General features: G+C 39.6%; 1 protein-coding gene across 3 annotated transcripts; it reads left to right on the forward strand.

The window, feature by feature from the left end:
• Positions 1-273: 273 nt before the first annotated feature.
• On the forward strand, positions 274-26,095 carry FBXO30 (F-box protein 30). 3 transcript variants are annotated; one of them, XM_042476366.1, is made up of 8 exons: positions 274-469; positions 6,518-6,619; positions 13,634-13,673; positions 13,931-14,028; positions 14,848-14,879; positions 15,183-15,290; positions 19,844-21,935; positions 23,192-26,095. In XM_042476366.1, the coding sequence occupies exons 6-8, from the start codon at positions 15,223-15,225 to the stop codon at positions 23,393-23,395; spliced, it is 2,364 nt and encodes a 787-aa protein (XP_042332300.1). In that variant the 5' UTR covers positions 274-469; positions 6,518-6,619; positions 13,634-13,673; positions 13,931-14,028; positions 14,848-14,879; positions 15,183-15,222; the 3' UTR covers positions 23,396-26,095. The 3 variants fall into 3 exon arrangements, with proteins under 3 accessions (XP_042332300.1, XP_042332319.1, XP_042332310.1); XM_042476376.1 differs by lacking the exon at positions 274-469 and adding an exon at positions 1,803-2,037; XM_042476385.1 differs by lacking the exon at positions 13,931-14,028.
• Positions 26,096-27,087: the final 992 nt, after the last annotated feature.

The raw sequence follows: 27,087 nt of genomic DNA on the forward strand, positions 1-27,087 counted from the left end.
TAATCTGTTGCTTGCCTCCTTTGTATTAATGTGTGTTGTTTTAGTATTTTACTAAAGGTAGGCTTATATTTATGTAATGTTATCTATTTATTGTTTTATGAGCAGCGCTATGTAAATCTACAATAGATCTCAAGTGTAATAATAACGAAATGCTGGCCCTCTGGTCATACTGCCTTCTACTTATGACAGGCGTGACGTCAGAGGGGTGGGCGGGGCCAGCGCCGGTGTCTCGCCCCCTTTTACGACACCCCGCCCCCGCTGTGTGGAGCCAAGGCGAGAGAGCCGCCGGAAAGCGAGGCGGTGAGGCCGCGTAGCAAACGTCGCCCTTCTCCCTCCCTCTGACCGGAACCGGATCGAATCTTGGAGGGCCTGGGCGGGGCCGCCGCCGCCGCAGCAGAAGCAGAAGCGCTGCTTGGTCTTGGAGGCTCCTGGCGCAGAAGAGGCCGAGACGCCCAGTGGCCCGAAGACGGTGAGCCAGGAGGGCAGGCGCTTGGGCTCTTCCTTCCTCGTTTCTTCTCTTCTCTTCCCACCCGGTTTACGAGGAGGAAACAAAGGGCGCCGGCGTCGGAGGCACCTGGGTGGGGGCTGCCTTTGGCCCAGGGAGGAGGGCTGCCCAGGAGGAAGGCGGCCATGACTGGGCTGACAGCTGGTGGCTGCCCTTCTTTATGCGCTGGCACCGGAGGCTGCGCTGCTCGGGACAGGGGCACGGGGGAGGGGGGTTATATATGTGTGTGTATATATATATATGGAGACATACAGTATACATGCACACACACACATTTTAATATATCTATACACACACACACACATATATATATGTAGACATACATATTCTGTATATACACACACACACATATATATATATATACACACACACACAAATATAGGTACACATATATACATATATTCGCACATACATTTTCATACATACAAATATATATATATACACACAGTTTAATATATATACACACACATATATATGTAGACATATATTGTACACATATTGTGTATACACACACAGTTTTATATATATGTATATACACATACACATTTATTATATATACACACACACAAACATGTACACACATATACTTACATATATACACACACATATAAACACACATACAATATATATATATATCTATACACACAAATATACATATATGTATACTTGCACATACATTTTAATATATAGATGCTCATATATATACACATATATACATACACACATATATGCACACACACACACACACACACACACATAAACATACACACACATTTGTATATAGATATATAGGGTGACCAGACAGCCTCACTGCAAAGGAGGACAAGGCACTTCAATGGAGGACAGTCCAGAAAAAAAGCACTGCTATAAATGTAAACCCAAGCTTCTTAGTCCTGCTCAAAAGTGGAGGACAGTATGGACTTCCTCCTGGACCGGAGGTTGAGATGAAGGGCAGTTCCTGGAAAAGAAAGGCACCTAGTCACCATGAGGCTAAAAACACACTCCAGGAAATGTAAATGCATGCTTCTTAGTCCTGCTCAAAGTTGAGGATGTTTGGGAAGTTCCTCCTGGACAGAAGGCTGAAATGTAGGGCAGGTCCTGGGAAAGGAGGACCTCTGGTCATCCTGTATGTATTTTGAGCGTTGGAGTAGGACCCTGGAGAACAGGGCCCGGATCCTCCCTCGGCCATGAAACCCAGCGGTGGTCACACTCTCTTGGCCACAGAGGATGGCAATGGCATACTCCCTCTGAAGAAACATGTCAAGAAAACCCTGTGATAGGTTTGCCTCAGGGTCACCATCAGTCAGAAACACCAAAGACTTGAAGGCACCCAGCAACAGCAGTAGTTCAGGCAGAACAAGCCCATGCTCCTCTCCTCCCAAGCGATGCAATAAAGAGCCCTGTTGTGCCTGACAAGAGCTGGGCGGTTTCCCCGGATTCACCCCCATCCCAGCTCAAGGCAAGGTGTTAAATAATTTTCTCTACAGAGAAGTGCTCTGGACCCACTGTCTGACAGTTTCTGACTTCCTGATGTGAGTATATAGTGTGGGAAATGGCTACGTGGAACTGGATTTTTCCCCAAGTGACTGGCTCCAGTGAGGAGGGCTGTCTTATGAAGGAAAGTCTGTGCCTTAAAAGGAGGTATCACTGCTCCTGGCTCCCCATGAGGGCCAGAGGGAAGGATTCTTGTTTTAGTCACCACTTTGTAAGGAAGAGCAGAGCTCTGGTGAAAGTAGCGTTGGCTTTTAAAATTAACTTGTTGAAGCCCACTCACCTTGGAGGCACACATAGGGCATGAAAGAGAGCCTGCTTGAAGGGAGTAGGTAATGGTTACACTGTGCAATATTTGAAAGTAGAATATAGTTTTTAAAAACCCAGCCAATAAGAAAAGTGTGTGAAATTACAGTGAAATGTTTGCAAAAAGGCCAGTGAACATTGATGCTTGGACTTATTCTTAGAGAAGTTAATGTCAACGCTGTGCTTCCCTGCACAAAGGAGCCACCATATTTCTGAAGCAATACAGTATATAGCTTTATATAGCAGTATACTGTATAGGCAAGGAATGCAAATAGGATTAACATTAAAGCGAGTTACTTAAACTGGGACATTTAAAAAAATCCGGAAGGCAATTCATTGTCCAATTGGAATGTCCTTTTAAACAGCATGGTCTGTGTCTTACAGCTGTAGTGCCTCAACGCATGTTTTAGCTGAGTCACAGTTGTCAACTGCTCTTTGAAAACAAGGCTTTGAAATCATTCACATTTGTCAAAAATATTAGAGCACAGGAGAACAATCTCTATGAACAAAATAATTTTAATATTTCGTATTTCTTTAACCATTTAAATGTCATGTGGGTGGGGGTCCACACCTTCAAGTCGCCCATTGGCTTATGGTGTGTATGCTGTGTACCTTCAAGGCATTTCTGATTAATGGTGTCCCTCTCATGGAGTTTTCTTGTCAAGATTGGTTCAGAGGAGGTTTGCCATTGCCTTCCCCTGAGGCTGAGAGTATGGATTTCCCTAAGGTCACCCAGTGGGTTTTATGCTGAAGCTGGGAATTGAATCCTGGTCTCCGGAGCCTTTAGTCCAGCACTCAAACCAACTACACTGTGGGCATAATTCAGTTGTTAGTCCCAGCTGGAGTAGATTTAGGGGCTGTGCAGACTGGCCGTTGAGCATCTCCATGACACACGGCCTGCTCTGTCCCCAGGGCGGTGTGATGCCACACAGTGGGTAGCATTATGGCGCTGAAGGAGCACTATACAGTGGTGCCTCGGGTTACGAAATTAATTCGTTCCGTGGCACCGTTCGTAACCCAAAAAGCCTTCGTAAGCCGAATTGCCATAGGCGCTAATGGGGAAAAGCCGCGATTCCGTGCGAAAAAGCCGAAAAAAGCACCAAAAGTTTTTTCGTAACCCGAAAAAACATTCGTAACCCGGAACAATGTTTTCCTATGGGATTTTTTCGTATCCCGAAAATTTCGTAACCTGGGTATTTCGTATCCCGAGGTACCACTGTAAAGCTGTGCCGTCGCTGCTATGGTGTCCTTTGCAGGGTGCAAAAAGGAGCCGCTTTTTGTGGCTCCTTTTTGTGCCCTGGAAAGGCCGGATTGGGGCAGCGGTGTGCAGTTGCTGCGGCCCCAATCCGGCTAGGAAAGGGGCGATGGCATGCCACTCCTTAGGGGCTGTATGGACCACTCCTTACTGAATAATTGCTGAATTTCCATTGATTTCTTGTGTATAGTCTGCCTGGGATTAGCCATTGGATTTAGGGTGCTAAGTAGTGGACAAACTGTTTCCAGATGAAGGAGGTTAAGAAACTTTAGACAACATTTACATACTGGGGAAATATTTAAATAGCATACTGGTATATTCATTTGTAATGCTTAGATTACTAGTTTAGATACTAGTATTTTGGAGGATTGAATTTAATACTTTTAGAATACCATGTCCTAAACATTCATTTCTTGTTTACTTTCAAAGGAATTATTTCATAGACACCCTTATTTCACCTTTTTTCAAGTATATACACCCCTCCATACATCTTTATGGTTTACTCCCAGGGTTTTATATTTAAGATGATTGCTTGATGTAAATAGGGTGCAGTATTGATTGGGTTTGGCTATTTGTATTAAACCCTCCAATGCAAGGAATGGGGTGAGGGTTTTTTTGTGTTATAATCTGTTGTTAAAATCAAAGAAAGTTCATGAATGTCATTTTTTAAAATCACTAATAGTGCTGGCTAAAAACATATTAGAGCAAGAAGTAATAATCCAATGTGTCTTGTTTTAAATAAATGCTTTAATTCAAGTAGAATAAAGGCTTTCATAAACAACATGCTCCCAGCGTACTCAGTAAGGCTTATACTAGTATGCATCTGGATTGCAACCACAGCCATATAAAACTCAAACATCTCATTCACAATTTTTGCTTTGCCCCCACCAAGCAAGTCCACCTTCTAGTTGTCTTTATTGTATGTGTGGGTGTCAACAGCTAGAAGGTTTATGTCATGGCGCACAGATACCATGCATATTATATCTCAGAATATCTGTAACAGTTAAAAATAGTATTTTATTTCAGTATAGCCAGATACAAATAAAAAGTTTAGAATATACAGTAAATGCTGATTAAAATGAGGTATTTAGCAAGTAGATGGCTCCACACCACTGAATAGATCTACGGATAGCCTAGTCTTTATTTGGGAATTATTTCACAGACTTTTTACTTTCTTTTATTTAGTCTTGCCAAGCTCTGTGCAGGCTTTTCTGAGGGGGAACTACATTGCTGTATAAAAGTTTGTGTGTTGTTGTCTGCACCTTGCAAAAGAACTGCAATACTAATCGAAACTTACATTTTGCAAAATGTCATGTGATATGTGGCAGATCTCTCACCCTAGCCCTTGAGTCAAGATCAAATGTTCCTTTCTTAAAACTGGTAGTGATGAAAGTGATCAACAGTGCTTTTGTAGAGACACGCTGTGCAAAGATGAAATCCTGAAGACCATTTTCAAAGAAGAATGGGCATTTTAGGGGATGCATTTCATGTCTAAAAATGCTTATGGTCAAGTCAAAACATAACTGTAATATTACCTACTGTGCAATTATTAATTATTAAAGTTAAAGAATTGTAACAAGGAACATAAACAATTTACACTATATATAGATATAGCTATTCACAGAACAGCATCCCAGATCAAAAGGAAGCCCTTTCTACAGTATATGTAATGAACTTGCTAGTATTCTTGGGCTTTGCTGGGCATTTTCAGTCCATCCTGCTGTAATGTCTTACTTGGTTTGGCCTCATGCTTTATCATGAAACCTGCATTTCAGGCAGTTCTTGTTTAGAGATGTTTGTAGCAATGACATATGGCTGTAGGATAACCTCACCAGTAGGATTAAACCATATGGTTAATTAGCAGCAGGGTAAGGCAAAGACTCACTAGAGAGAATTGCAAGACATGTGTGCCTTCTCGTTGTTTTTGATTTCTGTGAACCTATCATAGGATTTTCTTGGCAAGATTTGTTCAGAGATAATCTACCTTTGGCTTTGTCTGAGGCTGAGAGAATGTGACTTGCCCATAGTCACCCACTGTGTTTCCATGGCTGAGCAGACATTTGAACCATGGTCTCCAGAGTCCTAGTCCAGTACTCAAGCCACTACTTCACATTAGCTCAGAAGATCTAAAATACCTGAAACAAAATAAAGGATAGTGCATATACCCTGACTTCTCTCTCTTTCTGTGTGTTGTGTGCCTTTTAGTCATTTTTGATTTAGGCCAGCCCTGTCATTGGGGTTTCTGGGCAAGATTGGTTAAGAGGAGGTTTTCGATTGCCTTCCCCTGAGGCTGAGAGCATAAGACTCCCCAATGGGTTTCATAGGCACAGTACAGATCATGTAAATGTGCCGTAATGGCACCGATTTTAGGATTATGGATTGTGTGGCAACTGCACGGTCCCTAACCCTAACACAGTGTGGCGCCGTAACAATGACGGCACCCCGTGTACACGGGCGCTGCCATTCTTATGTAAGTGCTATGCGGCGTCCACATGTCGCCGCATGTTGCTTACTTAGTGAATGCACCTCTGGTGTACTCGTTATGTTGGCCCTGCTGTGCAAAAAGAACCTGCTTTTTCCGGGTTCTTTTTCCTCCAGAGGTAAGCCGCATGGTTTGGCAGATGCAGCTTCCCTCCGGAGGAAATTAGGCCACTGGCAGGCCACCCTTTTTGGGCGGTCTGTCCCGTGCCATAGCTGAGCTAGGAATTGAATTCAGGTCTCCAGAGATGTAATCCAACACTTAAACCACTACACCACAATGGCTTGCTACCCTGACTTCTACTAGCAGCACCTCTCACTCACCCTCAGATTACTTCAAGACAAAGTAAAAACATTGGAATTTGTATTGGTATACTTGGATTCACATACACATCTTTTGAGTCATTTCCCAACCCTAGGCTAGTTCTTAGGGGCCTAACAAGAATACTTTTAAAACATTTCTTTTCTTCTTTCCCCTACAGAGTCTGCTGTTGCAAGGAAGAAGACATTGAGCTGAGTGCAGAAGTGCCTTAAATGTGAAATCAGGCTCTCTGCTTTTGTCCCCTGTGTTACACACTCTTCAGGTACTGCTTCTGAATACCTTCTATTTTTATTATCTCTGGAATAATGTATATACTTGGCTATAAGTCGACCTCATGTATAAATCGAGAGCAGGTTTTGGGGCCAAATTGATGGATTTTTATATAACCCATGTATAAATCAAGGGTAAAACCTAGGGCCATGTAACAAAGGATGAAAAGGACGAAGGAAAGAAAAATGATGCCAATGCACACTGCTATTTTCCCACACAGACATTCAAAAAGGCCAGAAATGGCACCGCAGTGGAAAAAATAGATAAGGGTGGTTCTTCCTTTAGTTTCTTGTAAGATGGACTAAGCTTTTGCCTTTTGCCACTCTACTCAGAAAAGGGGATGGTACAGTACTTACAGTGACCCATGAATAAGTTGACCCAGGTTTTGGGAATCATTTTTTTGACTAAAATTTCTAGACTTATACCTGACTATATATAGTAAATGTCTATAATAATCTGTGTTGTCAAATGAATTATTTATTTAGGAAAGTTTAGAAAGGAAAAGGTGAAATATAAATAAATCGTATTATTATTAATATTATCATTATTACAGAACATGATTTGGAGCTCTACATACAGGTTTGCTGCCTGGTGACTGTAATATTTATCTATAGTGGTAAAGAGAATTAGGACAATACATATTTCTAGTATATGTGACATTTAATTGGTGCAGTGACTTAGGTTCAAAACACACTGCATAAATAATCCAGTTTGAGACCACTGAAGCATTGGCAATGGAAGAATGGATTATTAAAACTGCTGAGTTATATCCAAAACAGACTACAGAAAGAGTCCAGTTTGAGACTGCTTTAACTGCCTTGGCTCAATGCTAGGGATTTTTGAGAACTGTAGTTTTGTGAGACATTTAGCCTTCTCTGTCAGAGAGTGCTGGTGTCGCAATAAACTACAGTTCCCAGGATTCCCTAGCACTGAGCCTGGGCAATTAAAGTAGTCTCAGACTGGATTATTTCTACATTGTGGTTTGGACCCAAGAAGTATAGAAAAATTTGTTTACTCCCAATGAGTTCTGAACTTTATAAGTGTCATTTAGGGGCTGTACAGACGGGTGGCGGGATGCAGCCCCTGTTTGCCCCAGATTGAGGCCGCAGTAACTACATGCCGTGGCCTCTGGAGGGAGCAAAAAGAAGCCCCGAAAAGGGCATAGGCACACCGGTGCACCATGCTGATGCCCCCTCTGCACTGTTTGGGCGCTGTGCCCAGTGTGCATCATCATGGTATGTGCTGTGTGGATGGGCGCATGCCAAAATGGTGCCTGGGTGGCGCAGTAAGGGCTTCAAGCGTGTGGACACTCAGCCCTCACTGCGCATAGAGGCCAGCACAAAGTGCCGGTCTGTACAGCCCCTTAGTTATAAACATAGTCCTCATGAGTGAAAAATTAGTCCTTGTAAGTATTAATTGAAGAAAATGATCTGAAGAAGACCTGTCAGGTCAATATGTCCTGTTTAATATCTTAGGAATGGATGTCTCATCATCCTGTTTGAGTTACTTGTATCATTTATGTACAGCTGACCCTCTGTTTTTGTGGGGGATCCATCCTGGACCCCCTGCAAAAGCGGAGGCTTGCATCTATTCAAGCCCCATAGGCTTGAATGGGGCATGCGGCTGGGCGCACGTGCCATTGTAAATAGTGGAGGTTGCCCCTCTGTGCATATTCAAGGATGCGGATTTCAGATTCGCGAGTTAGGAAGGGTGATCGTATTACTGTTTTCTGATCTTTCTGTACATTATATCTGTACGCTATGTATAACTACGTTTGAAGCTTCTATAAATGGTTTTGATTATCATACAGTCACATACAGTGCACCCATGTCATACGTGGGCGCCTTTTATGTGGCTTTCAGCACAACAGGGTTGCAATGGTGTATGCTGCGCCGCACGTCATACATGCGCCTCATTATTTTCAATGGGGCTCAAGCATACCCTCTGTTTGCCTTACGCAGAGGGGTCCGGAACATATCCCCCTCATAAAGCAAGCCGCACTGTATTTATATATACTTTATAGACAATACAGTGGTGCCTCGGGTTACGAAATTAATTCGTTCCGCCGCGGCGTTCGTAACCCGATGCATTTCGCAAGCCGAAAAAGGCTTTTCCAAAGCGTGGCTAGCGGTCGCGTTTGAATTTCGCGCCGAAAAAAATTTCGTAACCCGAAAAAACCTTCGTATCCCGGAACAGTTTTTTTCAATGGAGCTTTTTCGTATCCCAGGGTACCACTGTACATACATTTACGGTATATTCCTCAGTCTATTCTGGAGATTATAATGTTTTGTCATGAAAACATTATGAAAGAGACCTGTCAAGTCTGTATTTCTGAAATACAATCTGGAGACCAAATACTTGAAATTATATTTACAGCGCTTCATAAATAAAGGTTAATAATAATAATAATAATAATAATAATAATAATAATAATAATATATTGAAGTTTGTACTCTAGGTATAAATTCAGTGTGGCTTATTCACCATAAAAATTGCAATGGAGAAACAAAACAAGTCCTTTTGTCCTACATATCGGAAGTAACAGTAGTAGGTGATCTGTGCTTAGTTTTGTTACAGTTTAAAATTCTATGGTTTATATAAGTTTCTATATGTATTTCATGAAGAAACATCAGTATTTTTTTTCTGCCTACTTTCTGAATGTTTTGTTAGCCTTGTACAGGAAAAAAACAACAACACGTTTCTGATGCAAAGCAAATTTTTATAGCATGACCTGTGCAAAAGTTTGAATATATTAGATCTTTGATTATACGTATGCAAATCAACCTCAGTCTTTTTGTTTAGCTAAATTCGTGAGAGGTGCCATTTTAAATGCGAGTGAAAGTAAACTTAAAAGGCCAACAATTCTAGGAAAATATCTGAAGTGGTTTAAAAATAGAGCTATGATAGCAAGAGCACAGCTTATTAAAAATGTTAATAAAGGCATATCTCAGTTAACAAAACTTGTGACATAGAAGCTCCTTTTTGCAAAGCCTTTTTATACCAGCCCAGTCCCCTTGTCTCTTTGTCCTCTATCTAGCTGGAATTTCTTTTAGCAACATCAATATTAGGAATGTAGTTACAGAGGATTACAAGAAAAGAATTTTGGTGCCAGGTTGCAGCAGCATGTCTGCAGTAAACAATGTAATAAAGCTCAAGCTGGGAAAGAATAGGATTCTGCTGGAGCACACTTAACTGTATGTGCTTGCCTATAACAGGCAAGGCAGACAGCAATTGCCTTTAGAATCCCTTAAAGAGCATGAGTGAACAGTGAAATGGAAAGAAAAGGGGAGAGCAGATTAATCTGTCTGACCACCATGTTTAAAAAGCATAGATCTGTAAGTTTGGAAATCATAAAAAAGTGAAGGCTGCTGAAAAAAGGGGGGAAAAACATCCCTGGATGCATTTTGGAACAAGTTTTCAAGTGGCATCTACAAGGCTCAAAGTGTTTTTCTCTATGCAAGGCTTACCTGACTTGTTGCTTTTTTTATTTCACATGTTTATGTTATCAGTTTTGAATGAAAGGTTGGCTGAAACACATTGAACTGCTCTTCTTTTTTCTGTGGTGTTAAGCCAGCTTGGTATAGTGGTTTCAGTGTTGGACTATGTCTCCAGATGCCAAGGTTTGAATCCCCATTTGGCCATGGAAACCCACTGGGTGACCTTGGGCAAGTCCCATTCTTTCTATTTCAGAGGAGGGCAAAAGAAAACCCCTTCTGAACAAATCTTGTCAAGGATACCCTATGATAGATTCACATTAGGGTTTCCACAATTTGGAAATTATGCACAACAATAAATACCTTGTGTCAGTGTGGTGTAGTGGTTTGAGTCTTGGACCAGGACTCTGGAGACCAGGGTTTGAAGCCCAGCTTTGCCATGGAAACCCACTGGTTGACCTTAGACAAGTCACACTTTCACAACCTCAGAGGAAGGCAAAGGCAACCCCCCTCTAAAAACTCCATGGTAAGTTTGCCTTAGGGTTGCCAGAAGTAAGAACCAACTTAAGGCAAACAACATCAAGGAACCTATCCCTATTCTTTCCATGTTATTTCTGCTTCCGGTACCATATTTTCCATTAAAGAAGTAATGTCTTGGAACACATTTGCCTTCTCCTTTTGTATCTTGTCTCTTTAGATTCTAAGCCTGAGGGCAGGGAAATGTCCAGTTAACAATTTGTCAGCCGCTCTGATAACCTTTTGGCTGAAGAGCGGGGTATAAGTAAACAAATATTATATTATTATTATCATTTTCTAGTTTGACTATAGTGGGAAGATGGTTAACTCCTGCTTCCTAGCTTCTTTGAATTCATTTTATTTATACCTCGCCTTTCTCTCAACATGGGATCTGTTTGTACTAGGGACATATGAAGTGGTTAAGCCAGCGTTTTATTGAACATATCCCATCCAGTTTGTTCTAACTGTAACATATTTCTCTGTGCACGTGAACAAAAGCATACTTAGAAATTGCTTTGCCTCAGGAAATGGGAGAAATTGTGTCATGGACGTCAGGGTGAATTTATGAAGTGCAGTGCTGAGCCAGTGAAAAAGCAAAAACAGACAAGTAGTTCAAAATCAAAGTTTTCCTTTTTTTATGTTGGGAAGTTCAAACCATGGTATGGGGTTTCAGCAGTCAGTTCCACAAACTTTGGTTTGATGTGATGTCTGAGTCCAGCAAATTAGTAGGAAAATTTGTACTGACCTTCTGGTAACATGTTAATTATATAAAATAGTTAAATACCTTCTGAACTGGAGTTATAATTCCTCTGTTCAAAGTTTAAAACTGTAGCTATAGTAACTGGATACACAAGAGGCTGAGAAGGATTTGGATTACACTTGGAATACCACGAGCTTTCTATTTCAATTCATTATTATGATCTTAGTTGTTCATACAAACATTGGTCATAGGGTTGTTTGCTGCAGCTGGAATTTTAGCTGTGGCAGCAGACCTTCCAGACACTTTGACAACTCTGGTCAGCTGAGTAGTATGTACAATAACATCAGGTGGTGTGTACCTTCTGAGAGCAGTGAACATCTTACTAGAACTGTGTGTATTTTTAGGTTTCTTGGTTGGTAACAGGCAAGCATGCATACTTCAACATCTCAGATGAACTGAACTTACTTGCTGACATTGCCGAATCAGAAATGAGCAGCTGTTCTTTTAGGTTTGTTTGTTAGATAAGAAACTATATATCAGAGGTTGTTATAATAAAAATATAAACAAATTTTTATTTATATCCCGCCTCTCTATCAAAGATAATCAATATTATGCTCTTAGCATGCTGACATTTTCATGCTTTTTGCACAAATTGCAGCTTAATGCAAGGATGTATACATATTTTTTTACCTTAAATCTTTGTTTTTAAAAAGATAAGATAGTGTGTCTGGAAAAACTGCATTTCTCCCATCAGATCTGTAAATTATAAGACAACCAACCCTTTGGAATCATACACCTTTAGAACTGAAAAAAGTTGTTTTTGTGTACAAAAGATGATAACAAATGTAAAAGTCAGAAGCAAATGCTACTTAATATAAGCTTGTCAGTATAGAATTAGAAACCAAAAATGTACTGTGTACTTAGGCTTTTTCAAGTCTGGTACTTAAAAGTTTGTAATAAAATCTGATAATAATTGGAAAAAAATATTCTATAAGCATTCATGCCCAAAGCCCTAGAGCAGGGATTCCCAACCTTTTTGACTCATGGAGCCCTTTTTAGAATCAATTTCTATGATGGAGCCTCTAAGAGACCTACCCTATGTTTTACAAGTTAATGGAATAGTGTTAATTTTGTTTCTTATCCTTTAATTTCATTCTATTTTTATTCCTTTTGTTTTCCTCGAGTGGCTGCAGGGCACCTGGGAAGTGCATTCAGAGCCCTAAGGGCTCCTTGGAGCATAGGTTGGGAACTGCTGCTGGGGTGTAATAAGTGAAATAAATTTGTTCGAGTTAATAGATTTACTAGGCTGGATTGCAAGCCCATTATTCTTGTTTTTCATTGGTCTTCTTTACAATAAGACCAATGTGTGGACTTGTATGATGTAGTATTTTAAAAAATCTCCATATTTGTATTTTTATTTAAAAATCCTGTCTCATAATGGTTCTAAGAACATGGAGTAGGGTTTATTCGCATTTCTAAACTTGAGATGGCAGTAGTACCTGTGAAGCACAACTTCCAGAAAGGTTTTGTTTGGGTTTGAAACACTGCTGTCTACAAAGGAGACACATCCCTCCTCCAGTAAATTATAAAATAATAAACTGCGTGAGTTGAAAGTAAGAAAATGAGATCTTTGAGACAGAAGATGAGAGCTTTCATTAACTGTGGATATGTTGCATTTTGACAGAAATGATTAACTAAAACTAACAAATTAGGAAAGGAAAATTCTACAGATCAAGATCTATAGAAGCAGTCAAAATATGTTTGAATAGCATTTATGGGATTTATCATAATCTGCAGTCACATGCATTGCAATTGAACCACAAGATTGCTACTTCTAACTATGCAAACCGGTTTAGTGCTTGGATTACTAGGAATTAAAATATTATAGCCATGAAAAGAATGACACAGCACAGGATTGTGAAATACAAAGTGAGGCATTCTATTGTCATTGGCATGGTATTCTGTCAGTTCGATGTAACTTGATACTGATTACTGAACACTTTTACTTGAAAATCACTTTGTTTATTTCAGTGGAATGTCTGTAAAAGTGTACTTTGATTCTAATATAATAGCCTAGCTACACACAAGTTACAAAATTCCCATGACTTAATAGTATGAATGAACAAGTATGCATGACAGAGCTTTGTTGGGCAGTAACTTTGGAGAATATTTGCGAGGCCACCTATAGTTCCATCCACAGTATATGGCAGTGTAAATTCACATCAATGATACGACAATGGATTTTTTTCTTTCTAATAAGTCAACATGCATCAAAAAGTTAAATTAAAAGGAAAGGACACACCTCATTAGCCTTACTATACATATTTGTCTTTTTTGTTTTGTTTTGTTTTTACAGGAAAAAATAAACCAACCACCATTCCAGCAATAATATGCAGGTAAGTTAATAGAATTTATAGTTTATAGTGTATAATTTATAGTTCATAGACTGGAGAGATGGGGTGAACTTTGTTAAACATGGTATCATTTTGATTAAACTATTTAATTACAAGATAGTCTTAATAAGATGTAATATTTACACCATTCAACCCTGCCATAAATGGGAAAGGGATTATGATAACTGGTAGCTTCTGATATTTGATACCCAAGCTCACTGAGTTTTGTTCAGTTTTTATTTTTGAATCTATTTTACCAGCGTGTTGGCTGTGGGATTATCCTCACCTGCATATAACAGAAATGGAGAGTACACAAAAAGTCCCTTTGCTTTGTTATCTCTTGGAAGGTCTTGATTTGGTGAGTCAATTTTTCCATCTAAGAATGTCCAAGATATAATTGGTGCGTGAAAGAAAAAAGATCAGTGCTTATTTTGGTACATTTAGAAGCCTTTTAGTCTGTGCTTGCTGGTGTTTGAGATGTGTGAACTGCAGTTTCCTGGTTCAAGTCTTGCATCGATCACTGACTCACAAGGTAGCTTCAGGAAGCTTCCTTGGTTTTTCATCTGTAATGTGAGATTCATACTGGTCTGTGGGAACTTGGTATTTGGAACATTTGAAATGGTTTATGTAAATTGTAATTATTAACACAAGTAATGCTTTTTTGGAGAGAGTCTGGCTATACTCCCAACATATTAGGGTCATAATAAGACATTAATCATTGCAGCAAACTACATTAACATGGATTAGTGCTTCTGATGCTTGATAGAAAATCTTGAACACTGCTTGAAGAAAGCAAACATCTAAGCTCATTGTTTCAAGAAAGGATTAGTAATGGTTGATACAAAACAATCCAGGGAAATAATGGTTTCTCTAGTTTTCCTAGGACAAAATCCTTAGATTATCTGTAAAATTGTTATTTATTAATAAAGCTGGTTGATACTTTTGATGCCTCTGTTGTGGCTGGAAACTTCTAAATACCGATTAAGTGCCTACATATTCAGGGTGCTTCTCTGGTTTTTGAATCATAAACACAGTTATCCTTTTATTTGTCTTATTTTGCCTTTAAGAGATGAATAAATTTGACAAATGAGGGATTAAATTATTTTAATGCTATATGGGACTCTCTGGGAAGTAGTAATATGTCCTTTTCTCATTTAATGTCAATCTTTTTTTTCAGGACCTCTGAAAAACTTGGGAGAATATATTCAAGTATGTATCTATATTAGTAATGTTTGGTTTGCTTGGAGGATAGAGGTTTTTAAAAATAAATAAATAAATAAATAAATAAATAAATAAATAAATAAATAAATTTCTTTACAGTACTTGTGAGCTGGCAGAATGTTGTGTTCTTCTAGGCTTGTAGGCAAGCTACCCAAAGGACTATAAGTATTGTAATTATAATATAGAAATACAGCTCATTTGAATAAGTTGTTAAATAAGCAATTTTTAAAAAATCTGTTTTTGCAAATTTATTTGAAATAATCTAGTGATTACAATCTGTCTTAATAACAGGTATCACAGGATTCTGGAAGAGAGAAATATTTCTTTCACCATGTTTGCACTGTTGGCAGGAGATGGAATTCCTACTGTTTCAGCTTTGAGTTTGCCTGAAGGAAAAAAGTAAGTATTAAGACTCCAGTGCTTGTAAAAATCACTGTCTTAATCTGATCCTGAGAACAAATTGCCCCAGTTTCATCAGTGTTTTGAAATTAAACATTATTATTCCAATTTAACATTTATTTATTTTTTTAAAACTATGAAATTATAGTACAGCGCACCCACGTCATACATGGGCGTGCCATACGCAGCTTCCAGCATATGCTGGAAGCTGCACCGGAAAGACTTCTCCCATGCCCTGGAAGAAGCAATGGGGCATGCCGGGTACGCACCATGAGAACAAGCCCCATTGTTTCCAATGGGGCTTGAGTTTACGCAGTTTTTCCCTTACGCAGCGGGGTCCGGAACGGATCCCCCGTGTAAGGGAAGAGCCAACTGTATTATTAAGAAGGGGGGAAACTATAGTATAATTATATAGCCTGGTGTTTCCAGATATTTTAGGAGTACCCAGAACTCTAACCTGAATTATCAGGAGTCAAGGGCACCTGCTTGTTTACTCCTGCTTTACAGGAAATAGGCTCTGTGTAATCTTTAGTGTTGTTCGTTGTGGTCTCTGTGGCCCAGTACAGACGTGCTGGGTCCAAAACTAGGGTTGGGGAGCGCGCAGCAACCGCACGCTCCCCAGCCCTAGTACGTATGGAAGGCGCCATCTTGGCATGGCAACATCTATACGAAACATGTAACGATGGCGTCACGTGCATGCTGCATCCAAATGGACCGGCGCAACGTGACGCCATCGCACCGCTACAGGGCTCTTAGGGTGCCCTATTTGCGGTGCTGGAAGGAGCTCTGAAATGGAGCTCCTTCCTGGAGAGCGCCTCATTCCCGCAGCCACCAATGGCCTGCGGGAACAAAGCCAGAGGAAAGGGGCTGAGTGGCCCCTTTCCCTCCTGGCTGCGGCTCCTGGGGTGTCCTGGGGCATGAAGCCCCAGGACACCCCTTTTCAGGAACAGGGAGGAGTGGCATTTTGCCGCTCCTCTCTGGTCCCAAAAAGCACTGGATTGGGCCTTTGGGCTGTGTGGCTGCCCTGGCCCCAATACATGCTTCAATGAAGCGGCTGCAGGCCACCCCAAAGGGGCAGTCTGTATCCTGCCTGTGTTTTACATATTGGGTCTTGTACCTGTGCAGAACCAACTCCAGAATGTTCTAAAGCTGAGTACACTTGTCTGTCCACATCTGCAGCTTTTACTTCTGTGGCTTTGATTATTCATAGATTTTATTAATATGTTCTTGCTAGGAATATCTAGGTCCTCCAGCACAACTCCATGGTCAACTTTAACCAAAAGCTGCACAGAAGGACCTAGAGATTCCTAGAGAGAACACTCCACTAAGCATTTGTAGCTTCTCCAGTGCAATTCTATAGTCAATGTCTGGCAGATATTGATCACAGAGTTGCATTGGAGGAGCTAGTGATTCCTAGAGAGGTGTTCTCTCAGGTAAAAATGTAGTGTTTTTATTTGCGGTTTTTCCACATTCACAGGGGTCCTGTGTGCCTACCCCCAGCAAATGTGAAGGGATGAGTGTAGTCTGGGTGGGAACCCTGCCCTTTCTCTCTATATCACATGCTCCTGCCCAAGCCTCTCTTAATTGTCTCTCTGTCTTCCTCAAGAGCAGTATCTTTTGGAGTGTTCAGTTCCATCATCTGTTTGATCACTTAAGTAGCCTCATCTCTCTGTCTCTCTCTCCTTCTCTTTCTCTAATCTTGTATTATTCTGTTTTACTTTTGTTTTTCTTCTCTTGTCTTCCTGTTTTTCCCCCCGCTGGGTTTTGTGTGCATGTGTGTGCACGCACGCTTGGGCTTTTGCCCTTTTCTTCTTTCACATTTTATGACCTCATCTTGTAGTCTCTCTATTTGACAAGCATTCTCTCTGCTTTTTTGGTCAGTCTGAGAGAGTCACAAATTGTCTAGTAGTGCTCCATCTGTCAGGGTTTCACAAGACAAACTGAAAAACACATCAAATTTCACTGTTAGAAGTAATCCCTTAGGGTTGCAGACTAAGTAGAATCCCCAGTCCAACCCCCTGTCGTGCAGGAATACACAGTCAAAGCACTCCTAACAGATGGCCATCCAGCCTCTATTCAAAAACATTCAAAGAAGGTGACTTCACCACTCTCTAAGGAAGTGTGTAGCACTGTTAAACAGCTCTTACTGTCAGAAAGTTCTTCCTAATATTGAGGTGGAATCTCTTTAGCTTGAATCCATTGCTCCGTGTTCTAGTCCCTGGAATAACAGAAAACAAGCTTGCTCTATCCTCAATATGATATCCCTTCAAATATTTAAACAAGGCTATCATGTCACCCCTTAACTTTCTCTTTTCCAGCCTAAACATACCAAGTTCCTACACTCGCTTCTCATAGATCATGGTTTCCAGACCTTTCACCTTTTTGAAGATTTTCACACTTGCCTTCATCACTGGGAAATCGCCCTCCAAAAGTTGCTAAAAAGGGAAATGAGCCTCCGTCTGAATGCTGGAAGCACCCATTAGTCATCAAGGAAATGGAGCTCCCTCTGTAGCGTTCTTCAACTGTTTCAAGGGAAGCAAGGAAGCAGGGAGATTTCTTCTTGATGCAAACTTTGCGTCTAGAAGAAAAAGAAGAAATTTCCCTGCTTCCTTGCAACGATTGAAGAACGCTACAAGGTGAGTAAAAAATCAATTGTACAATATCTTAAAATTGGAAATATTCTTTTGGGCACTCCCTGTCCAGTGCCTGATAGCATCTTCCACTTTGCTTATATCATCGTCCCCAAAGGCTTTCCTTCATCTGACCAAACAAGTGAAAGTCTGAAGGTCCCAGATCAGATGTGATCAGATCAGAAGGCAAATGTGGCATCACTGACCATTCCATTTGTGCAAGAGCCTGTGACATTGCCGAAGAAGTGTGGGGTCATGCTTTATCATGCTGTAACTAGATTGTATTCAGCTGTTTCTGTGGTCTTTTCTTACGGATGGCATCTCAAAGTTTCCAGAGTGATGCAGTGTAGTGGTTACTGTTCATTGTTGTCCCACTCTCAAGGAAATCAAGCAAAATCATCCCCTTGTCATACCAAAAGACATTCACCATAATCTTCTATGCTGAATGTCGCCATCCATGGACGAATTCTTGGTCTCTGGGTCATACAGATATGTCTAGGTTTTATCACCAATGCCAACATTCCTGACAAAGCTGTCCACGTGAGCTTAAAATGCTGCTAACAGTTCTGAACAAATGTGCATCCCTTCTTTTTTCAAACCATCTGTTAATTGATGAGGAACCCACTTGGCACACACTTTCCTGTGTCTAAGGTTGTGGATAATCTGCTCAATAGCACTGTGACCACAGCCAGTTTCCTCAACAATCTCTTGGACAATCATATGCTGCTCTGCCTGAATCATGTTGTCCACCCTGTTTTAGTGACGTGGTTTGTCTTCAACATTGGTTTCACCTTCTTTAAACTTTCTCACCCACATTTGCATATTACTCTCATCAATTGTCACCTCACTGTACACATTTCTGAGCTTTGTTGGCAGCAGTACATCCTTCTTTGGTCAAGAAGCTGATGACTGTTTCCTGTTTCTGCTTCATATCCATGGTTATGCAACACCTAGAAATACAGAAATTATCAGTTGTGGTATGATAGGATCACTTTTGGATTAATACTTTCAGAGAAAAATGACACAAATGCATTATTTTCAGTACAACCTTAATATATCTATTCTAGAATAAAAACACTAGGCTAGCTTACTCCTTTATATCCTTTCAGTGGCAGGCAAAGACCTTTTTATTTATCGTATTTTCCGGCGTATAAGACGACTGGGCATATAAGACAACCCCCAACCTTTCCAGTTAAAATATAGAGTTTAGGATATACTCTCCGTATAAGCCTACCCCTCTTCCAACACACACCAAATAAAAATTTTAAAAAATCAGATTTGATTTCAATATGGTAATTTTAATTCAAATGACATGCAGGTACTTAGCAGGAAACCTTGTTGTATACAAAGCCTGCTTGGATTGGTCAGCTCTCCCTGCCTGCCCAGCCCTCCCTGTCTCCAAGACTATCAGAGCAGTAGTTGCTTTCATACGATTGTCGCATATGGCGGGGATGTGGCTGCGGCTGTTTTTGAGCTCTCTCCACCACATGCGGCAATTGCAGATTCTCCAGTCCGGCTCAGAAGTTTCAGCACCTGCCCTATAAGATGACACCCGGCGTATAAGACGACCCCCAACTTTTGAGAAGATTTTCCTGGGTTAAAAAGTCTTATACGTGGATACGCCAGAAAATACAGTAGTTATGCTTGCTGGTTAAGTATGGGCTTCGAATGAATGAGTGCTATCCTTTTACAGTATACTACTGTGGTTTAAAATTGCTTTTAATTCAATTGTGTTTAATATTACAGTTTCATTGTGTTTCAATATTTCAGCCTCTTGTGTTTTTATTTATATCTAATAGTGAGCTGTATCTCAATGTGTTCTCATTAGGAGAAAGATAGTATATAAATCAAATAGAGGAAATATTTTGTTTTGATGTTAACACAAACATCTTGTTTTTCTTGGCTTTTTCACCCTCTTCCTAGGGCTGAACCTAATACCATGGAAGAACATCAACATCTACATTGTGTCAACTGTGTAAGCCGACGTTGTATGACAAGACCAGAAGCTGGTGTTTCCTGTGACTTGATTGGTTGCTCTATGGTTTGTGGAGCAGTGTTTCATTCATGTAAAGCTGAAGAACATCGCCTTCTTTGTCCACTTGAAAGAGTGCCTTGTCTAAACAGTGGTTTTGGCTGTCCGTTTACTATAGCTCGAAACAAAATTGCTGAACATTTAGAAACTTGCCCTGCAAGCGTGGTATGCTGCACAATGGAATGGAATCGATGGCCCGTTAGTTATGCAGATCGAAAATCGTACGAAAATCTAAGTAAAGATGTTGATGAAGTTGAACAGTTAGACATGGCTCTTGCCCTTCAAGATCAACGAATGCTTCTAGAATCTCTTCGAGTAGCAACGATGACATCAAAAACAGCTGATCCAATATCAAAATCCAGAGAACAGACTTCTGTTGCAAGTGCTCCAGATGCTACACTTTCTAACGGCTTGGTGCCTGTAGATGAAGAGTCATATGGTGCACTTTATCAGGCTACTATGGAAACAACTAAGAGTTTAGCTACAGCTCTAGATATCCTTAACACTGCTACTAGAGATATAAACATGTTGAGTTCGAAACTTAGTCTTTCACCACGTGAAGCAAGTGAAAACTTTAAAACAAAAGAGCAGAATTTTGATACAAGTATGTGTGACAAAGCAGAGCATGACTATCTAGATGATGATAAAACAGGAGCAGTTGGTGGCATGCAGCTGGATGCCTTGACTCAAAATGCCCAGGTAGAAAAAAATGGCTCAAGTGACATTTGTTGTGATATCATCCAACAATACACACTGAATATGAACCTTGATAATACCTCTTTATGTAATGGCTTCCATGTAGACAGTGCAGACACAAATGTGTTGTCACAAAGTGAAGAACTAGATGGATGCAAATGTGACCAATCTAGTTTGACAAATGGTATATGTAATGCATCTCCTTGTGATGAAACATTGAGTTCTTGCAATCCTATTCCTGTATCAACCCAAGTTAGGGAAGAAATACCTCTGCATACTTTATCTAATGGCACCATTAATCATGTATACCTGCCACGTGACTGTAGTGAGGAACTTTTACAGAGGCAAGTAGAACAAGACAGACTTAGAAACATTGATGCATTTTCTTTAATTCCTCATCGTTCCTACAATTTCCTTGCAAATCACTATTTTACATGTTGTAAAGTACCAGTACCAAAGGAAGACAAAGCAGTAGATACATCAGATTTGGAAATAACAGAAGATCCTATGGGTGTTCAGGGAATAGATTTAATCACAGCAGCTTTACTGTTTTGCCTTGGAGACTCTCCTGGTGGGAGAGGAATATCCGATAGCCGTGTTATTGATGGATATCATGTTGATTTTGGGACTCAGACATTTTCTCTACCATCTGCAATCCTAGCCACAAACACAATGGTAGGAGAAATTGCTTCAGCCTCTGCGTGTGATCATGCAAATCCACAGCTCTCAAATCCAAGCCCTTTCCAGACTCTTGGGCTAGACTTGGTACTAGAATGTGTAGCTAGATACCAAACAAAACGTTCAATGTTTACATTTGTTTGTGGACAGCTATTTAGACGGAATGAATTTTCTTCACATTTTAAGAATGTACATGGTGATATTCATGCTGGTCTCAATGGTTGGATGGAGCAGAGGTGTCCTCTTGCTTATTATGGATGTACATACTCTCAGCGCAGATTTTGTCCTTCAATACAAGGGGCAAAAGTTATTCATGATCGACATCTTCGATCATTTGGGGTGCAGCCCTGTATATCCACTAAGCTTACAGAGCCTGACAAGAGATGCTGCTTAGGACTGCGTAGTGATCATCTGAGTAATCTTCCTTTTGAAGTTCTGCAGCACATTGCAGGATTTCTGGATGGCTTTAGTTTGTGTCAGCTTTCACGAGTATCACACCTAATGAGGGATGTATGCGGAAGTTTGCTACAGGCACGTGGAATGGTTGTACTGCTTTGGGAAAAGAGGATGTATCCAGATGGAAGTTTTTCATGGCAAGTAAAGGAAAAGGTTTGTATACTTTTCCTTGATAGGAACATTGTTTTTTTAGTTATTTGGAATGTTCATGTTCTTTATCTAGAGTAAGGGTGAGATTTATGGCCTATTGGGATGCTTTGGACTGTATCTCTTTGCCATTGAATATTCTGACTAGGACTTTTGGGAATTGCAGTTCAACACCTGAAGAGCCATATGGTTCCTTCCCCTCACCTAGTCACTAAAGCCTCACAGTTCTTCCCCCAGAAGTCTAGAAAGACAGGCATATAGGTTTTGAGAATGAAAAGTACTATACAGTGTGCTGTAAATATACTTTATACAGTGATATATACAGGAGATGGAAGATGTTCTTAAATTGATAAAGTTCAGCAACTTTAAGAATAAATGAATATTGTATAAAATGACAATCTCAGTAAGAAAAATTTATGGTTTTTTTTTTAAGAGCAATGCTACAAGGCCCAATAATGCATTCCCAAAAGACTAGGATGTGGTCCCAGCATGGTGCCCAGCGCTAGACATGTTGTATTTAAGACAATAAAAGCAAAGGTATGAAAGCAAATGTGTGCAACCAAAAATGTTTGCTACAGAGGAAGGCAAAAACCTTGGAAACTAATAGCCATTCAGGAGCATTAAGTGAAATTCCTTCTCAGACCCATCAACTTGTGACTGGTATAAATTAAGGCAGAAATAATAGAAGTGAAATTAGGGAGGGAGGCATAAGCAAGGACATTGTTTGGCAGAGTCCTGTTGGAATGCTGGTCCCATCTTCCTGGCCAACCATGCTTATTTTCTGGATGCAAGACCCAAGTAGATGTGTTGTACCTGAGGCGGCAGCAAGGTAGGCTGCAGGGTAAGTCAGGTGATTTGTCTCTTGCCTTCATCCCATCGCTGAGAACAATGTATGGGCCCCAGCTGAAGTTAACAGGTTCATAATTTGTGTATAAATCACAAGATCCAGAAAAGAGGATTCAAGGTCAGCTTAAGCTACAGACTTAAGATGAGCAGTGCTCTCCAGCAGCAAAATATAAATATTGCCACAATAAGTATTAGGTTATCTCTGAAAGGACAGCACATATAAAATAATTATAAAAATCTTTTTCTTTGTTTTTTTAAAAAACTTCTGAGAAATTTTTTTGCTAAAAAAAAAAGACTGCTTAGTCCTTTGTTTTGTTTAATTAGTTTAGTTTAGTTTGGCTAAACATCTTGATGTGGTCTTTGAATCTTAAGAAATTAAATGTAATGGACTTTGATACTATTCTTTAATTTCCTAGGTGTGGAGATTCAGCACAGCTTTTTGTACTGTAAATGAATGGAAGTTTGCTGACCTTGTAAGCATGGCTGACCACTTGAAGAAATGCAGTTATAATGCTGTGGAGAGACGAGAGGAAGCTGTGCCCCTGCCATGTATGTGTGTCACACGAGAGCTTACAAAGGAAGGACGGTCATTGCGCTCTGTCTTGAAACCTGTACTTTAGACACAAAGAATTTTCTCCCAGTTGCACACACACTCAAGCACCTGATATAACCTCTGTAATGTTTTGTGACACTTTATTAGTTTACTAAAGATGATTTTTTTTGACATTATGTACATAATGTTTTGAAGTGGCATTTATTTTTTTATAACATTGCCTGGTTAGAAATAATGAAAGTTGCCTTAATGTTTGGAAAAAATTGGAACTTGCTGGACAGGATAGTTTTATATAACTTCTGCAGTCTGTAAACTTTTAATTGGGAATATCTCTGATTTATTGGTATCCATTTTTTTTTAAGATTACCTTCTGATTACTACAGGTATGCATATTCAGAGATGACTTTGAATGGTATAGAAAATAATTTGACAAACAATTTATATGTTTCGTCTCTTTACAAATTAGGATATAACAAATTAAAAATTGAAGTCTAGTCAGCATTTAGCAGTGCAGGTCTTGATCTGATTTTGCATTTTTGAAAGACTGCTCATTTACTGTATGTTGACTGAATCATATTTAATGCTGTTTTTGGTTATAGGATGTATACTTTAGTGTTGTTATACATCAGTCCCCAAATCTTTGAAGGCAATAGCAAAAGTCTTTTTAGTAGAGCAGAAAATTGTCTTACCTGAATTTGATAGGCAGCAGATTCGTTTCTAATGATACCTTCTCTTGATGGTCAACATAAGTTGCTGCTCCTACTAGCAGTCTAATGGAACAAATTACTATTGTATTTCAGTTATTAATGTACACCTGGACTAGCATTTTGGTTTAACACATGTTCCTTCTATTGATTTACATGATAAAAGATGAATTTTAACAAAATCTTGCTGTACATTAGCTACACAGAATTCATAATTTTAGATTACTACATATAATGAAGGGCTTCAGATTTTTGATGTTCATCAAATACGTCTTACTGTTAACATGTCTACAGATGTACTTCTAGGCCTCAAGGTTCTTTTGGATCGTAAGAGACTGATTCTGAGCACACTTTGCAAATTTCAGCAGATCTTAACATCAAAATGTCTAGGATAGATGTGCCAGTGTGCCATCTTTATAAGATGAGAAACCTATTAATTGCTTAAGCATATCTTAAACCCATAGGCATTCATTTTTTAACTCCGTTATTTTTCCATAGCATAGTCTTCCTTAATGAGGACATTATGGTGAATGTTTACTGTAACTATGAGGATGCCTTTAACTATATTAGGATAACAAAGAGGCTTTCATTCTTGATACTACTACTGGATCATTGAGCTTGATACTACAGATAAAGTGTTTTCACTTTTAAAGAAGAGCATTGAAAAATAATTATAAAAATGGTTGTGTTTGTAATGTTTTTAATGAACTCAAGTATACTTGATCCAGGAGTTTATATGTTCAATATATATGAATCTAATCTGGGAAATAATTACATTTTTCATTACTCAGGCTGTCCCATTTCTTAAAAAACAAAGAAACCTCAGCCTCATTCTCTAGTGCCATATGATGAGATCATTAAGAAATGTATTTGCTCTGTATAGCTGATTTTTGTAATTCTGGACCTTAGGATCACTTAATTGTTTATAAGCTGCCTTTCTCTTCAAAGAGGCAAGTTTTCCTTCAGTCCTGCAGAATGTTGTTGACAGAAGAACACTTCTCATTTCATGTCAGGATCCAGTAGCAGATGGTTGATGGCAGAATAAAAGATGCTAGTGGAATCAGGAAGAGATGATTCGTCCTTGCCATTCCAGCTCCATGTTTATTCACATCTAGCTCTGGAGGGCTGAAGAGCCCTCCAGATCCCCACTTTGGATAATGTAGACATGTGCAGGGGCAAGGGAGGATGAGAACGTTCAGCTGTGTTGTCTACTCACACAATGCTGGATTTAGGCATAATGGTTTGGAGAAGGGGGATCCAAGGCCTCATCTTGTAATAGGCCTGGTAATGTTTTGAACCTTCTGATCTAATTTATCCCTACACAGAAAAAAACCTGCAGTATGCAAGTATAGTATGATTTCGTTCAGCAGTGTGTGGGCATTTGCATTTCTCTAAAGAGAGTTGTCATTTTGAAATAACTAAGAAGATTCATTCCAAGTTTACCAAGTTACTTCTGTATACACTACTATTTTGCCATCAGATACCTTTCCCATATGAACTTTCATATTTTGTGGTTGAACAGAAGTTGGCAGAAATATATCTTGGCTGCTTAGAAGAGACTGTAGCTGAAGAACTTCTACACTAGATGGCTCTCTAGCTTCAAAAGAAAACCATTTGCACCTGTGGTGAGCCATTGGTTTATTTCTTACCATATTAAGCATTTTGAACACTTCATCCTCAACACTACATGCACTTTTACTTTTAAATCTAGATACAGTACTGTGTTTTTAAAAAAAAGTTAATCCAGAGCTATTAAAACAATGCTGTAAAAATCAGTTTGGTTTACTCTTATGTATAGAAATGCAACATAAATCCGATACCAGTATTTTTTTACTGCTATGCAGTTTTGTTTTTTTAAAAAGTGGTATTTCTCAATACTCTTTCTCCTGTACTGTACCTTGCCTTTGGGTCTCTCATGGTAATTTTTTCCACTTGCATTGCCTTTCTTTCATATTCACAGCAATTTCTTTCTCTAACCAATACACTACCTTGTTTAAATGTTTTCAGTGAATGCTATTTTACAACATCTTGTCAATCATAATAAAACACATTTGCCATTTTCATTTAGTGTATGATTTTTCTTGTTGGTAACCTGAGTCAGACTTTACACAACTCTTCCCAAATTCTTGGGCTGCAATTCAATGTTCCTCACCATTGGCACTGCTGAGCATTGCAGTTCAGCAAGTTCTGCAGAGTCACACAATTCCCACCCCAAGCTGTCTGTTTTTAAATTATTTTTAATTATCTCATAGTAGGCTGAAGGTGGTGAAGGAACGTCACTATGAAATACAATTTCCAGAACTGTGTTCTAGAATTTCTCCTTTGGTACACTTTACTAAGTGAACATGTAAATTCATTTAAGATGTCTGAAGGCGAAATTGTATTTTGGGAATATTTCTTGTTGTTTATCTGAACTATAATAATTCTTGTCTGTCTTCTAGCATTATAATGAAATCATATCCTCTGATGGCTATTACATCTTTACACCATTCTGTTACTTTCATACATCACTTCATTTGTGGCACTGGTTTTGGAAATATCTTTATTGTTCACAATTTAGGAAGCATTTTAGAGCCACAGTAGTCCACATTATTCATGGGTTTACTTTTCAGCTTTCGTTACCATGGTCAATCAGAGTCCAAAAACATTACTGGTATAGGGTTTGGTATTATCCATGGTTTTAGGCATCCACTGGAGGTCTTTGAACTTATCCCCTGCGGATAAGGGGGGACCACAGCCTTCCTGGTTAAGTCCTTCCATCTGGCACAGAAGAAGGAAGAGTGAAAATAAGAGGAAGGAATATCACAATCTTAAGAGATGCAGGCCACACCATACTACAAGCAGAAAACATCCCAGACCTGGACCAGCTACTAAGGAAAATCAGGGGGGAAAGTGCAAAGGCTGTTGTACTTTGGCTACATTGTAAGAAGGCAGGGATCACGAAAAGACAATGGCCCCATTCACACTGAAAAAGTAACCTGGCGTGCAAACCAGGTTATTTCCATGAAATGCCATGATTGAATCTCTCCGTGGCATTGATTTGCCACGATCGAAT

Source organism: Sceloporus undulatus, chromosome 1 (assembly GCF_019175285.1).
Source record: "Sceloporus undulatus isolate JIND9_A2432 ecotype Alabama chromosome 1, SceUnd_v1.1, whole genome shotgun sequence".
Lineage (NCBI taxonomy): Eukaryota > Metazoa > Chordata > Lepidosauria > Squamata > Phrynosomatidae > Sceloporus > Sceloporus undulatus.

Bases quoted from the DNA above. Each gene is read 5' to 3' on its own strand.
- FBXO30 (XM_042476366.1), top strand. From the start codon at position 15,223: ATGTTTGCACTGTTGGCAGGAGATGGAATTCCTACTGTTTCAGCTTTG. The intron at 15,291-19,843 runs GTAAGTATTAAG...CCCTCTTCCTAG, and splicing joins AGTTTGCCTGAAGGAAAAAA to GGCTGAACCTAATACCATGG. The intron at 21,936-23,191 runs GTTTGTATACTT...TTAATTTCCTAG, and splicing joins CATGGCAAGTAAAGGAAAAG to GTGTGGAGATTCAGCACAGC.